Here is a 16,831-nt window from a genome sequence, read left to right on the forward strand (position 1 = left end):
TTTTTGTTCAATTTACATCGCCAGATCATACCTAACTTTAGCAAGAGAAACTGTCGACATGATGCATTACTTAACTCAAGAAGTACCTGTTCCATTCTTAAGGCCTGAGCTGTGTGACAGACTGGCTGCAATGCTCAATTTTAATCTTGCCCAACTCTGTGGTGAAAAGTGTAAGTAAAGGCTTTTGTTTTTTACAAGTTTGACATTTCAACAAGTTAATTGGGAGGTTTTCACATACCTAAATTTTCAACTGAAATTTCCCTTTTTTATTTTGATGTGTTATAAAAGCTAGGTTTTCAATAAAGGTCTTTTATGAAAGTCACAGGCAAGTTGGTGGCCCATATAAAAAGAAAATGTGTGGGCATAAGGGAAAAAAAGTTTTCATATTTAATAGGCTAAGATGCACCATCTGCAAAGTATATTGAGCATTGAGAAAGTAAACTTGCCCTTAGTTGTAAGGCTGCAACTTTGATTATAGTGCACCATAAGGGGGCTATTTACAGGATGTTGGTTTTTCTAAAACTGTTATTAGCACATATTAAATAGTAAATTGGAGGGAAAGGATCATAATTGTGTATTTATAAATTAAGGAGAAAGGTCGTATAAAATATACTTATACGTCTTTATTTCAGGTGGAAATTTGAAAGTAAGACAAGCTGACAAATATGGGTGGGAACCCCGAAAATTGTTGGAACAAATAGTAGACATCTATTTACATTTAGATTCAGATAAATTTGCTGAAGCTATTGCTACTGATGAGGTAAGTCAGGAGTTTTAGGAGTGAAAACACAACAGTAAACTTGTCATTACAGCTTCTTTCATGTATTTAAGATTGTAATTTTCCTTTTATTTTTTTGTCACTTCAGTTTGATTTTACCTCTTTATGAGCCGGGTACCCTCTTTCTTATTATCATTACCTTGATGGAACTGAACAATTATTTGTGTCTCCCATCCTTTCACCATGGTTAACCATTTAATCATACTGTCACAACTCTGTCCAGCTTATCATCTTTAAAATGTTAACTCCCAGTGTGTCTCTTAATAATGTACTATTATCTTCAACTCCCACACTGGAGACAGTTTGTTAATTGCCCAGTGATTGTGCAACCCTTTCTTCTATTTTTTTTACATATTGTATTTCATCATTATTTACTTTTCTGTAATAGTGTTTAAATAATGTTTACTATTACAGTGTAATTATATATCTCCATTAAGCCCTGTTATAATGCAGTTGTTATGCAATTGACCATATTATGCACAACTCGGTTGTTTAGTCTTGTATGCTTGTACTAACATCTGATGTTCACTACATAATTCCAGAGATCATTCAAGAGGGAACTTTTTGAAACTGCAGCCTCAAAGTTGGAGCGTGCTGTAATTAAAAGCAGCTCTGAGGTTGCCAAATGTTCGTTTAGTAGTATTGGCCAAAAAGCATTCAGCGTTCAGCAAGCTAATCAGAAGAAAGATGAGGATTATAGTGATGCCCCAGATCATTTTATGGGTAATTATTTTTCACTTTTAGTACAGTATATATAAGGATATTAGTAACAACAAAATGTACAGTGATGCTCAAATCTCATGCGACATGACTCCATAGGATTTCGTTCAAAATTCACTAACTGGCAACCTAGCATGCTCCATATTTATCTTTTATTTCAATGCGAAAACGCGAGTATCGCATACACTAAGGCCATTAATATGTTTCATAAGAGTGAAATCTGTCATAATAAAAAATTGTCAGAAAAATGTCACTTGTAGCCAAATTTCAGAAAAACCCTTACGAAACTTTTTCAAAACTTTCGTTCACTCATTGCTGAAGCATTTGACCAAAACGAAGTCGCCATCAAACCTCAGTTCAAATGTTAAATAAATAAAAAAAAACGGGAAAAAACTGTCGTAAAATTAATAATGCTTCTAAAGCAAACATAAAATTTAAAATAGTCTTCTTTGATTGCTTTTACACTCAACGCTGAAAAAATGTAAATATGTATATACAAAAGTAGAATGCGCCCACCGATTATCAACGTGTGAGGGGAAGGAGCATGTGTGACGTATCAGTGTAGGTGCAACAACAACCACCTGTATATAAGTTAGGTCTACAATGAGTAGCGACCATTAAATTATCTTTGAAAACAAAACATTTACTTTATGTGTGGTTAAAAGGAATATTTGGATTTTCATACATAATTATTTGTTATCTTTCTTAAATATTTCAAAACTGATAGCATACTAGCAAATATTCGCCTATTTGTCAAAGCCAAGATATTATTCCTAGGCCTAGGTGTTAGATTTCTTTACTTTACACTTAACATTCACATCTCTATATCAACAATTCTAGCCAGAAAGCAAATGAGGTTATCTACACATTCTTGCACTTCAAGTTTACCTTATGAAAGAATAAATTATACACCAAAAGCGAAGAGAAGGAGTTTAAGAAAATAATATTGTAAACCAGTTGAAAAAACAAGTGGTCCAAATTGCCTTGATATTAATACTTATGATATTTCGATTAATAACCATCTTCTCCATATAACCAAAATCATCATCATCTTTTTTTCCTCAAAGAACAGGTTATCTCTACAGATAAAAGCATTAGTAAAGATTACATCTCAGAAAACTTAGATTATTTTTCTAGGCCTATAAATCATTTTGCAACATACAGGCACCTTAAAAACACAGCCTGTAACTTCAACATTCAAAGAAAACTGGTTGTAATTCATATTCCTCAAAGAACAGGTGATCTCTACAAATAAATTCATTAGTAACAGATTACATCTCAGATGGCTTAGATTATTATTTTAGGCCTATAAAACATTTTCCAACATACAGGCAGCTTAAACGCAGCCGAAATCTTCAACATTCTAATAAAACTTTTAATTCATATTCCTACATTGAAATTGTTGTTATGACTGTTGAGCTTATTAGGTCTACTGTCATAATGCTGCAGACATGGTTATAGTTGACCAGTCCGAGGAGCATGTTAAGTGTGCTTTCATTGCTGGCACCGCTAACCCTTTTATCACACCACACTTGAACTGAACAACGTAAAGATAAAAAAAAATTTAAAAATCAATTCAAATCATACAAATTAAGAATTATACCAATGCATAAAAGGGATCATATCTATTTAAACCATAAAGGAAAATAAGCTAGCTGTGAATCGCAAACTTTTCAACGTGAATAACATTACAAATAAAAAAAAAAAATTAAAAAAAATTAGCACTACTTGGCAACATCATGTTGAGTCTGAGAATATGGCCGATACAAAAAGAATCATGTCGCATGAGATTTGAGCCCCACTGTACAGTAATGCCCATATTATTTGATGGTTACTTATTTTCACCTCATTTTAGTGGTGTAATGAAATTACGTAGTAGGAAAAATGAATACAGTTGACCCTCGATAAATCGGACCCCATTAATCTGGATACGTATCAGATAAGGCGGACATCAAAGAGGGTCGGCCAATTTAATTAAATACTTCTGCTCATCATGTACTGGTTTCCTTTTTGTTTACAAAGGTAAATATACTTTTCATATATATCTTAATTTTTTATTTACAGTTCTGTATTTATACCGTAAAAAAATAAAATGCTTATTACTTGTAGCCGATTTAACTTTCGTGCAGTACATATTGTCATTACGACACATTGTCTGGAGGGGTAGGAAGTACCGTTGCCAACAGTTTTACCTATCTACTGCCTGACTGGTAGCTACCGTATGATGCCTTGTGACAAAAGTAATCTTTACGAAGACAAAAACCTGAGTTACTGAACAATTCTTGTGCTTATGTGACAAATGACATAAAGAAAGAGAGAGAGAGAGAGAGAGAGAGATTGCCAGTTCCTCTGTGCTTAATTCTATCATCAATTTTTATCTTTATATTTCACAACAATTTTTAAGAAGGAATTCATTATATTCTTCATATAATCAGTAAAATACATACACTATTAAAAACTATATATTGAATTCAAAACATGCACTTACAGACAGATTACAGCTAAAACCTGATTGGCTGGCTGGTTGCCATGGTGATCTGATAGCCAATGACAGCCCTCTACTTCTGCAAACTGTTGATGATGTTTGTAAACCAAAATAAAAGAAACAACTTTTTCCAAAGATGATATGATGAAATATATTTTGTAGTTTTACTTATCGTTAAAAATTCACAAGTTGAATTACAATGATTTTGATCATGTATATTTTTACATTTTAGATGTTTTCGTTGTTGAAAACAAAATGTGTTAGTGAACATGTGGTCTTAATTGTCCCACTATTTTTTTATTGATGATCTTAATGATCTCACATTCATTTAATAGTATATTATTAATAATTAATATAAATAGTAATAAACTATAATAAATTAAAAAAATTGAAAAAGGATAAAAATATTTTTGCTGCAGTAGTGATGTTTGATTACCCAATTTTGCATTCATGTCTTGGCCTAGGCATCTACATATGCAGCTGACTTTATCATTTTTATCATGTTTTATTCTTCATTTTTCATCTTTCACCATGAGATTTAATTCCGACGTTTCTACATTGCTTTATTATTCATACTTGTTATAAAGTAATGAAATGCAGTATATTTATATGCTGGTTAAACCAGACTAGTATTGGCTAAGAGGACACCCTGTCCTCCCATTAATCCATCTTAACGAGGGTTGACTGTACAGTGCATAGGATTATATTGTCTCAAATTTTGTATTTGATTTTGGTGATCTGCAAATCAGATTCCTTTCATCCTGAATAGTTTGCAAATTCTGACTTTTAATTTGCACATTTCTCTCAGACCCTTTAATGCAAACATTAATGGAAGATCCAGTTGAACTACCGTCCGGAGTTGTGATGGACCGGCCCACAATTGTTCGGCATTTACTTAACGACCCCACCGATCCATTTACCAGGCAACCTCTTTCTGAAGAGCAGCTTAAACCAGGTATGTCAAATTACACCAAAGTATTTTAATGAGCAAGCAGTTTTTCTGTATAAACACAGTAAAGTTTGCTAGTTAATGTTGTGGGGCTATCAAATAACAACCAATAACCAATGTTGGCATAAAACAGAAGATGAACTGCTGTGATAATTGCCTTTAGTTAATTACAATGAAGTTATGCAAAATAATGTTAAATTAAAGTGTGTAATATTATGACTAGTATTAAGAAAACATGTCACCTTGATATTTTGAGGGTATGTGAATCTTAAATATTTTGCTTACCTAATGCAACAATATTTCATATGTAATGATGTGATTGTTGGGGAAGTTTTGAAATATGAACTGCACATTAATAAAAGTGAAATAAAGATTAATTTATCATGTAGGCTCATACTTAGAAAACCATCTGGAAAGAACAGAAGCTTTAATTTGTGGAAGAAGCTTGCTTTTCCCCTCCTCTGTGGGTACTAAGATTACCCTGTTGCACTATAAAGGTTAAGGGAATTTCAAGGTTGGGTTTGAGTAGGGTTCATTGAAAATATTCAGTTATGGTATTTTCAGTGCAAATGCAAATATGTTCCACATTAGCTTTATTGATTCCACCATATATAAATTTTTTTTTTCAGCGGACGGAGGCCCTGAAAAAAGAAATTACAGACTGGATTGCAGCTAAATCCAATCCCAAGAGCACATCTTGAGGGCAGTACTATGGTAGCTGTGGATATTCATCTCTGTGCGCTTTTTTTTAAGGTGATGACTGTTATCACTCAGAGTAGATTATTTATGTGGCAGATGAGTTGAGCTGTACAGCATTTCATAGGCTGCTGTATGTAGGTGTAATGAGAACCACTCCTCAGAGATGTGAAGTACAGTGTGTTGACAACATTATGCAGTTAACTTCAGTGTATGTTTGGCTTGCCTTCCATCTTGTGGAAAGTGCGTTGTTGTCTTCATAATTTAAATTTTTTTCATGTATTTTTTTTTCATGTCCATATATTGCTTATTACCAGATAACAACAAATGCAGTTTTGGATAAGTGCGTAAAGCCTGGGAAGAAGCTCCTAATGTCACGTAAAATTTTGGGTTGCTCTTAAAAAGCAATAAAGCATATTGGGTGCTGAACAACAATAATACTCTGTGAGTATTTTCTCATCATCAGGGAATATTGTACCGTTTAAAATTCCTCACATTAGTCGAAAGCATTTACATAACTCCAAAGTGACTGTTAGCTGCATAATTCAAAAATGACTGTTTGCTAATTAGAGAATAAGAAATTATCAGCCCTCGGGTCTTCTTTCTTACTATCCAAAACATCCTTTTTTACTGTATTTTTAATGTGTATTTTCTTTATTGAATTTACATATCAAATAGTTAAGAAATCTTGTTTGACTTAATAATGTTATTTTTATCCTCAGTTAGTAAAGTGCTTACTTGACTGTGTTGCAGTTTCTTTCAAATTGGAATCTCCGGCCTAGAGATATATTTTTTTGGTAACTTGAGATTAAAAGAGATTTTATGGCATTTAATTTTTCATAGATGTTTTTCGTTTTTATATTTTAAATTCAGATAACCTATTAAATAGCTTAAGATACCAAATGGAATTACAGTTACATAATAGTTTTCTTGATTTTTCTTTGACGTTAAATTTATTCTAAAATTTATTATGTAAGACTTCATAGAGTCATCTCAGAAATGGTTTAGATATACTACAGTATGGTCAGAAAAAAGATTGCAGTGTGTTCGAGATTTTAAATGTATATGTTGTAAAAGGTGAAATTGAAAATTCCAATGTGTGTATTTGACCATGGGTTGGAAGTTATTAACACTAAAGTAGGTTGTGGATGCCTCTTTTCTTGTGTCCGTGATTGAAAGGCTACAACTGCTAGGCTCTCTCAGGGGTGCTTGCTATTATTCAGAGATTTTTAAATAATGTTTTCGAGATGCCACTGCCACTCACCGTGTGTGAAAATTACGTGCATCCAGCTCAGCAGTTCTCTTTTCAGACATGGCTACATAAATGAAGCACAAGAAAGAAAGAGGAAAAGCAGATCCAACCTTAATCAAATGTGATATAGCAAGAAAAATGCAATTTTCATGTTCAAAACAAGAACTCCATCACTATTTGTAAAACACTGTCAGAATATTTACAGAATGGCTTACCAGGTACCCAAAGAGTATTGACACCAGATATACTAAATTTAATGCCTTCATGTGTAACTTTTCAGAAGTTAATTTAAATTCGAAAAAAACTTCAGACATGAAAGCCATTCAATTGTATGTACAGTTTATGACTCATAAAGCAAGATACCCTTTATATTACTGCAGCTTGTACACATTTTGGGTTTAATAAAGACAGCAAAAAAAAATTAAGAGGTCCTAATCTTTTATATTTACATAGTTGTTAACTCATAAGTTAATACAAACCCATTAATCACAAAATAGACAAACTGTGCAAAGCACATCCACATGTACAATGCAAAGTATTTATTTAAAAGAAAACTTCAAACACCTCCTAGACCAATTCCTAGTCCCGTGAAGATACTTTACTCGTTAATCATTCCTCTATGCGCCTTTGTAGTGGTCAAATGTGCAGCAATTTATTCGAGGAATTACCAGTGTTTTCTACTGCATTTCACAAGTGTCACTTATAATATTAAATTTTTGGTTTTTTACATTTTGCTTTCGTGTGTTTGATGTGCTTCTATTATTTTGTGTTTACAGTAAGTTATCCTGCAGACAGCAACCAGCAGGACTACCCTGTTGTAGCTGTGAGCAGTCTGTTTCTTTTTTTATTTTTCTCTCAATCATGTAACCATTGTCCTTATAGTTTTATGCGTCTGTTACTCCGGTTGGAGTTTTCCTTAATATTTTTTGGGGATGGGGGACTGGGTAAAGTAAACTTCCCATTGCCTTTCCCAGACAGTTCATTGTTTGCATAGTAATATTAGCCTAAGCCATTTATTTCCTTGTTGCCTTTTTGACAACAATTATCTTTTGTTGTACATCCATTCTAAACTTATTTCGTGATTTTGTATGCGTTAGTGTTTTTAGGAACGTCATTCCTATTGTCAGTATGCTGCAATGGACTTGTGTTGGCAGGAATGGAAATTCCTTGGATAAGGACCCCTTTTTGTAGCGCCATTACACCATGAAATGCTTTGAAATTAAAAAGCGAATGTTTATGTTTCATTGCTGCCATTATCATCTGGAAGCAACTAGCTTTTTAGTAGTATAGTATTTGTCACCATCACACAATACTGTATACCACTTGTTGAAAACATTGCACAGACCTCTTCCACAAACTCATAGAATACATGATTATTTGAAGATATTAGCAGGAAATCATAAGAAATATACACATACATAAAAAAGAAAACAATCCCACAAGCACATGAGTTAGTATTTTTGGCTTGGCCTAGACGGAAGATGACAGGCGCAGATCATTTAATGTGCTTCTTACATTTCCTGCAGCATATTTTGCCTCATTCCTACAAGTAAGCATAACTTTGTATTCCAATAATATGATTTTAAACCTTATAACATTTGAAATTTGCCATATCTGCAATTCTGGTAGGTACAGTAAAATTTAGATAGTATGTTCATACCTAATTAGAAAGGTGCTTAAAATGTTGCTTTGGAAGTTCCACCACTGGGTAAGCCATATGCTCACCTATCAAGGAGAATTTCTTATTACTTATCAAAAACTCCTCGCCAGGGGCAGAGGAGGAGGCCCTTCCTTTCCAGGAAAGCCTCCCATACCAACCTTGTCCCAGAAGTCAATCTTGCCACTTATAAAAATGTACCACAGTCCTGCTGATCAGGGAAATGACTATGGCCCATAGAGGATCCCATTCAAGAGACAAGCTTGGTCTACAATTATAAGAATCTATGTTAGGAATAATGCTTCATTCCTATGTCTGTATGTCCACAACACACCTTTTGAAGAGGAACTTTTACCAACAGAGAAGCGCCATTTTCAATCCTATCAGCACTAACCAATCGGACCCACTAGTTAGAAAATGCACCCAGAATTTGAAATATAAAATACAGAAGACTACCTGCCATAAGTACCAGGAAGCTTTATATGTACAGCAAGAAAAATAATCTCGATTCTTACCTGGAATTTAACAGCTTACCCTCCAACAACCAGAAAGAACACTATATGACCCTCCAGATGCTACGCCAACACACAAGGCATACCTGCCAGAGTCACATGATCATCCCCTTGCCACCTTACCCAAGCTCAGCCAGTCAGAGCATTTCACCATATTCACATAGGTAAATCTTTACAAGTGCAAAATATCTCTCACAAGGTGATTATATTAATTCCACTTTTGATGATAACAAAGCAACATATTTTGGGTTTAAGAAGAAAAAAAAAAAAAAAGCTTACCCTGAATTTTGGATAATTGCCAATAATAATTTTACCTAAAAAGTCTTAGAAAAATAGAATAGATATAAAATAAAACTAATCATGGACAAACATATATGTATGTAAAATATTTAATAACTATGAAAAATGTTTATCAAATCTATTTCTCACAGTTTAACTTCCTCACATACGTGAGGAATAACGTTACATCCCCCTTACTTTTCTAACACTTGTTTGTTCCGACATGTTATACAAACCATTGGTCCTTTACATAAGGAATTACTATCAGCGCCAGCTGGACCGGTCATAAGATTTAATGACAAGGTAGTTCGGCAGTAACTGCTTGTCCAATGGTCAGGAGTCCCGCCTGACTGGATGTAAACATTCCACTTTGCTTTCGACCACTGTCGGGTGCAGACGTGTTGACCTCTCTGCCCGCTTATGTCGTGAGATAGCCTATGTACTTTTCGGCTTTCAGCCTGATTCTTTGTGTATCTGAGTGTGAAACTGTAAGTATGTCAATTTTGTTTTTGTTTGTGGTATTGCAGAGGAAGAATCATGCAATCCCACGATTCGGATAAGCCCTCGCGCCCCCATCCAACCAGTGTGTGTGTCTTGGAGTGGGAGGCCGAAAGTGTGGGGCTTTCTGGTCAAGTTACTTTGTGGATCCTCATGCCCTGTGCACAAGGTGCCGAGGCATGAATGTGCTCGTGATATGACGTGATTGTTGTGTCTCTTGGTCGGAGGAGCAGCGGGAGCGAAACGAGAAGAGGAAGAAGCCGTGTAAAGCTGCCAAGGTGTCGTCAGAAAGCTCTCCCTCGACACCTCTGGTGAACTAGATACGGTCGTCGTCTTTTTCTCCCTCCCCGTCAGCTCCCACTTATGGCTCTCTCCTCTTCGGGGGACATGTCTCTCTCCGCCTCTTCACTCGATTCTTTCGAGTACAGAGGAGGGAGGGAGACATCCCGACCTTGAGTTGTACTCGGGGTGTTCTGTCTGCTCAGGAGGGGATCTTTCTCCTGCTGAGCGAACAGGAACCCCCCATTAACCCGAATGTTGCTTCCTCAGGTGTGTCTGCTCGTGGGTGGGGGCCTTCAGCAGGTGTGCACTCGCTGAGTCTTCCGGTACCAGCCACTGCTGGTACGCTCCTGGTTCCATGGGTTCCACCTCCGGACTGGGAACCGTCTCGGCCGCTCGTCAGCGAGCGTCACCAAGTGTACGGTCACCTACTAGTGACCGTGCAGCCAAGGTCCAGATGGCTGAGTACGCTCACCGTCAGGACCCAGGCATGGAGCGGAAGGATGGTAAGAGTTGCTCAGATGACCTTCGCCAGACCCGGTACCCAGGGTTGACGTCATGGTCCCATCAGACCGTTCACGTTTCAAGGCTGGGAAGAGGTCCCTCCCCCCAGTCACCAGGAACAGCTTCGGCTGCTTCTGTGGAACGTGGTGCGTCCGTGAGGACGGTGCTCGCTCTCACTGCGTTGTGGACGCTACCAGTTACCCAAACTGTCGATCCCATCAGCGTGATCAGACGGTCTGCACAGCTGGTAGCGGCTGCCCTGATGCACGAGACCGACGCTACCATCCTCAGTCCAGCACTTCTCCGCAGGGAGATTGCTGGTCCAGACCTGCAGCTCGATCACCACCGTGGGTTGGCGATTGCCTGCAGTCCTCCCAGCCTAACCGGTTCTGCTGGTAGGCAGGGTAGGAGCATCAGGTCTTCCTCACCTTCAACCTCTTCGGGCTACACCGTGAAGAGCGAGGCGAGCAGGAGTGACCGTGAGGAGTGTGCTCCTTACAGTCCAGCCACAAGAGCCTATGAGCCTGGTTCAGTCTTGTGACTGGACAGATCATACGCTCAAGTGGTTAGAGGAGATCTGATGGCCCATCGCCTCAGGATGGGATCACCCCCAAGATACAGAGGTCCTTTGCAGAGGTCATTGCTCTGATCCATCAGAACAACCACCTCAGGGAAGGATCGGTGGTTGCTCCCTCTGACTGTCCATCAAGGTTAGAGTCGTTCTGGAGACCTAAGAAGGAAACCCACCCGAGCGACGGTGGGCCTACCGCCCCGGTTCTCTTTCCTTGGCCAATGGAGTGCTGGACCAAGTGAACAACCTTGTCTCCAGACAAGAAGCCTCACTCAGGGCCAGCAGGTCGAATAAGCTGCCCTCTCCTCTGTCTCGTCAGTGGCATTTCTACGTGCCTTCAACAGACCCGTTGCCGACCAAGCAGGTTGATCCAGAGTTAGCTTCCCTGACTCTGGGCGTGCCTCTTCAACACCTGTTGTCAGAGAACTGGTTCTCACAGCAAGAGGCATCAGCTCTGGAATCCACTGCCATGGCAGCTTTCCAGGCCATCTCCTGGCTGGATCTGTGGTCCTTCACAGTATCAGAGTTGCAGCCTCCTCGGGAGCTATAATTCCTGGGTAAGACTCGGCATTCGGGAGATTCTGCCAGTCTGGAGGTAGGGCCATCTCCTACCTCGCCCACCAGACGGCCAACCTATGGGCCAACCTGGTTTTGAGAAGGGACGCAGTCCTGACCTGTTGTAATGGGACCCTTGCTGGGTTCCGGGTTCCTCTCTCTTCTCCAGAGATGGTGGACGCTTTGGTGGAAAAGCGTAGAGCTGAGGACAGCAATTGCAGTTGCAAAGACTTCTGGGCAGTCTCACTCAACTGTGGCTAAGCCTCGGCGCTTAGCTAGCGCTTCCTCTGCTCCCAAGACATCAGTACTGTCGAGGGTAGCGTGAGGAAAGACCCAGCCTTCCTCTTTTGCTTAGAGAGGTGAGCATCAGCCCTCCTCTCAAGCTGCCTTCTCTTGCGGGAAAGGAGCTAAGCGGAAGGGGAAGAGAGGGAAATGCTAGGGAAGGTGTTCCCTCTCACCTGCTGCCGGAAGGTGGGGGAATGCCTGGCGAGCCACTGGGCAACTTGGTAGCACTACAGAGCCGGGACTTGGGTTGTGGATGTCCTTTGGGGGGGATATCTACTTCCCTTCGAGTCGAGGCCACTCCTCACCTCACACCTGGTCCACCAAACAATATCGTTCCCGGTTTATTCTGCCAGGACATAGCACTGACTCAAGAAGTGCAGACCATGCTGAGCATAGGAGCTGTGGAAATCGTGCGAGATCAGTCACTGGGGTTCTACAGCCGACTTTTCCTGGTAGAGAAGTCTACGAGGGGCTGGAGACCTGTGATAGATCTCTCTCCCTGAAAAAACCGTTTCATTCGCCAGTGATAGATCTCTCTCCTTGAACCGTTTTCATTTGCCAGACTCGGTTCACGATGGAAACGGTAACGCTCAGTGCTCGATTCTATCGGAGAACGATTTCCTGCTTTCGGTGGACCTGAAGGATGTGTATTTTCAAATACCATCCATCAGTCCTCCAGGAAGTACTGTTCACTCTGGTGTTGGCTTGGGCCCATTCGGTCGGGATACGTCTGATGAGGTATCTCAACGATTGGCTGGTCCTGGCGAGCTCTCGCTCGCAGTTGCTTCAGGGCAAAGATCACCTCCTCGACTTCTGCCACAATCTGGGGATGGTGGTAAATTTCGAAAAAGTCAGATCTCAAACCAAAGCAGAGGATAAAGTACCTAGGCATGCTGATCGATATGGTAGCAGCACGAGTCTTCCTCGTAGATTCGCGGATCAGCAGGTTCAGGGAAGCAGCTCGACGGTTCCTGTCACGACAGGAACAGTCAGCTCAGCAGTGGCAAGTCATGATCAGACACTGTCGTCACTAGAGAAGTTAGTCCCTCATGGGTGTCTTCACCTGCGGTCTCTGCAATGGAGACTAAAGGAGTGCTCGTCACAGGCATGGATCTGCAATCCTTCCTGGTTCCTTTCACGGAGGAAGTAAGGAAGGATCTGGCCTGGTGGCTAGACGAACAGGAACCACTTAATAGGAGTGCCGCTTTGCACTCCCCCTCCGGAGATGCTTCTGTTCTCAGACGCATCGACCGAGGGTTGGGGCGCACACCTGGAAGAGTTGCTGGTTGCAGGAGTGTGGAACCATCGCAACAAGCACCTTCACTTCAACATCCTGGAACTCAAAGCAGCGTTTCTCGCACTCCAAGAATGTTCCGGGGAACCTGGCTTGATGGGACACTCGTTGGTGTTGATGTTGATGAGCGACAACACCACGGCAGTGGCATACGTCAACTAATAGGGGGCTAGTGTCCCTCCCGTTACACCAGTTGACGATGTAGGGTGCACGAGTGGGCGGTAGCGCATCAATAGAGCTGTCAGCCAGGTACATCCCAGGCAAGAGGAATTGTAGTGGCAGACAAGCTCAGCCGCCAGAATCAGGTGACTGGGACAGAGTGGTCTCTACACCCAGAACTGGTGGAAAGGCTGCTCGACCTGTGGGGGCGTCCAGTAGTGGATCTGTTTGCCACCCGGCAAAACAGAAAACTTCAGGTTTTCTTCTCAGTTGTGCCAGACCCATGGGCAGCTGCAGAGGACACGTTCCAACACCTGTGGGACAACCTCATAGTGTACGCCTTTCCCCCATTCTATCTGATTTGCAAGGTGATCAGCAGGGTGCTGGTCACCAGCAATCTTCGGATGATTTCTGGTGGCACCCAAATGGTCTCAGGCCATTTGGTATCCGGACCTGCTGGCTCCTCTCTCGGAGGCACGTGAGAGATTCCCACATGGCAACAACCTGCTGTGTCAACTGCATGTAGAACGGTACCCACCAGGCAGTACATTCCTTGTCTTCATGGCTGGCAGTTATCCACCATCTCTTGTGAACGAGAGGCTTTTTTCGCTGCGCAGCAACAGAGATGGCTGAATACCTCAGACAGGCCTCTGCAGCAGTATGCCTGGGAAAGTGGTCCATCTTCTGTGAATTGGTCCAGAGGTTTGGCCGCTGATCCTGCAATTCTCACTCCGATCAGTTTAACAGAGGCTAGGTTCTGCCCATTGCTCTTACAACCAGAGAGGGAACCCAGTTGGGGCGAACAACCAGTCAGTTAACAAGGATACAGATTCCATCCACCACCAATAAGTGAGTTTTCCTTATGTAAAGGACCGATGGTTTGTATAACGTGTTGGAACAAATCACAATTTTTGAAAGTATATTGGTATTGTTCCTAACTATGCAAACCTGAGGCCCTTACATATAGGCCCACCTCATGCCACCCCTCACTCTGTTCCTGGGCCTAAAGCAAAGTGGAATGTTTACATCCAGTCGGGCAGGACTCCCGACCATAGGAGAAGGGCAGTTACTGCCGAACTACAGTGTCATTAAATCTTACGACGGTCCAGCTGGCGCTGATAGTAATTCCTTATGTAGAGGACCTCAGATTTGTATAGTTAGGAAAAATACAATTTACTTTCAAAAATTGTATATTGTAAGCATCCATGAGTGGTTACGTAATGTATGTAGTATGTATATGAGAAGCATACTGGATGCAGTTCAGAAATGCCTTCTATCACAACAATGCCCAAACAGCTAAACTAAATTTCCTTTGTAACAATTAACCTGAAAAATAAAAGCAGTGCCAAAAAAAAAAAAAAAAGCAAATGAGGTATTATATTATATTACATATGAAACCATCAATTGGCCATGCAGTATCCAACAAAAAAACAAGGGGAAAAAAATGCAATAAAGGGTCCAACAGTTGCACAAAGGGCAAAGTTAGTCTAATGGGAGCAAGCGTTTTTAATTTTTAGCAGATTTTGCACAGCCTGAAAATGGCAGAATTTGTGGGATATATAAAGATCATCAGAAAAAATGATAAATAGGTTTTTTTGCTGCTTCTCCCATTGGGCCCTTGCCATTCCCTTTTACTGTACCTCCATTTGTATTATCTTTCTTCCATCTTACTCCCCCATTCCCCCTCTCTTAATAATTGTTTCATAGTGCAACTGTGAGGTTTTCCTCTTGTTACCCCTTTAAAACTTTCTTTACTCCTAATTTCCCTTTCAGCACTGAATGGCCTCATAGGTCCCAGTGCTTATCCTTTGGCCTAAATTTGATATTCCTTTCCTTTCCAAGATACTAGACTAATATGTGAAAGTCTGAAAATGAAACTGAAACTAAGACTGGGTAAAGGAAAACGAACATTAAAGTGTCAAGGCCCAAGCATAATTAGAGAAGTTCTGCAAAAAAATCCAAAGGCAAATGCAGAACCAAAAGCTTTTCAACGTAAAGTCTATTTCTATTGACGGATCCATTTAACCACTGTTCCACTGAGTTCAGGAAGAACCCCTTACCCATTTCAGACAGATGAGCAACACCTATCGATAACCAAATCCTAAAGATCATCCAGGGATCATTATAGTTTTAATATTTCATGGAGCGCTAGGTTAAGTGACTGCCTCTTCCTTACTCTTCCCTTGTATACTTCTCTTCCTTCCACTTCTCCCTTATCTTATGATTCTTCTTTCATATTGAGGAATGGAATATGAAATTTAGGAAACCAAAGGCCAAGACTGGAGCCTACAAGGTTATTCAGTGCTGAAAGAGAAACTGTGAGTAAAGACAGTTTGAAAGGTGGGACAGGAGATAAACATTGCAGACATTTGTATTTGCATTATGAAACAATTGTTTGGAGAGCGGAAAGTAAAAGAGAATATGAACAAAGGTATATAACCAAAAGGAATGAAAGGGGTTGCCAAAGGGACGCTTCGAACAACCTGAAGTGCACAAACGGCATTAGTCGCATATGCTTCTTTCATACTGAGTTAGGACCCAAATTTCGACATTTTCTTCTCTCTTCCTCCTCTATTGTGGCTGAGCTCCTCATTGACATGATCGGTTTGGTCTTGGCCTGCCACCTCGGTGGTCGCGAGTTCGATCCTTGGCCATTCCATTGAGGGGTCAGAGATGTGTATTTCTGGTGATAGAAGTTCACTCTTGATGTGGTCGGAAGTCACGGTAAAGCCGTTGGTCCCGTTGCTGAATAACCACTGGTTCCATGCAACGTAAAAACACCATACAAACAAACAAATCTATTGTGGCTGAGTAAAAAAAAAAAAACACATACGTATACAGCGCAGCCTCTTAGTTCGGCCATAGCTCGAGAAAATACTCTAGTAAAATTAACATTTAAAACAATAGACACTTGACGGTATATTAAGGCGTAGACGAAGAAAGAAAAGCTGTTTATCAATTTACTAACGTACTTGAACTGGGTCCAAGTAGTCGAATTGCTTACATTTCTCTTCCTCAAGCAACATAAAAAAAAACCTATTCTAAGACGGGCCATCAGCACAAAAGTTGTGGTTGGTTTGAAATAGTAACGAAATCTATACTTGTGAATGCAGGAAAATAGATTTGCTGTTCCCGCTCGCAAAATTTAGTTGCTTTTCTCTGTTTTAAATTTGTTTTAATTGAGAAACACATGTTGATCTTTTTTCTGATTATTACTATCACCGAGGGCAGAATATATTATGTTACAGGGAAAGGCATCTTCGCAGTGCAAGGAGATAAGATCTGTAAGTATCGAAAAATCAGCCACAGATGTTTAAAATCATACTAACCCTAAACAGGAAGGTGAATCCCAGAAGCA

The 16,831-nt window shown here is 40.1% G+C and overlaps 1 protein-coding gene across 1 annotated transcript in view; it reads left to right on the forward strand.

Annotated features, from left to right (window-relative positions):
• The window catches only part of LOC135210381 (ubiquitin conjugation factor E4 B-like), a 133,635-nt gene extending 126,354 nt beyond the window's left edge, over positions 1 to 7,281 (forward strand). Inside the window, 5 exon segments of the mRNA XM_064243288.1 lie at positions 25 to 170; positions 633 to 760; positions 1,321 to 1,501; positions 4,792 to 4,938; positions 5,566 to 7,281. Of these exon segments, the coding sequence (XP_064099358.1) occupies positions 25 to 170; positions 633 to 760; positions 1,321 to 1,501; positions 4,792 to 4,938; positions 5,566 to 5,633 (670 nt within the window). The 3' untranslated portion in view covers positions 5,634 to 7,281.
• Positions 7,282 to 16,831: the final 9,550 nt, after the last annotated feature.

Source organism: Macrobrachium nipponense, chromosome 39 (assembly GCF_015104395.2).
Source record: "Macrobrachium nipponense isolate FS-2020 chromosome 39, ASM1510439v2, whole genome shotgun sequence".
NCBI lineage: Eukaryota > Metazoa > Arthropoda > Malacostraca > Decapoda > Palaemonidae > Macrobrachium > Macrobrachium nipponense.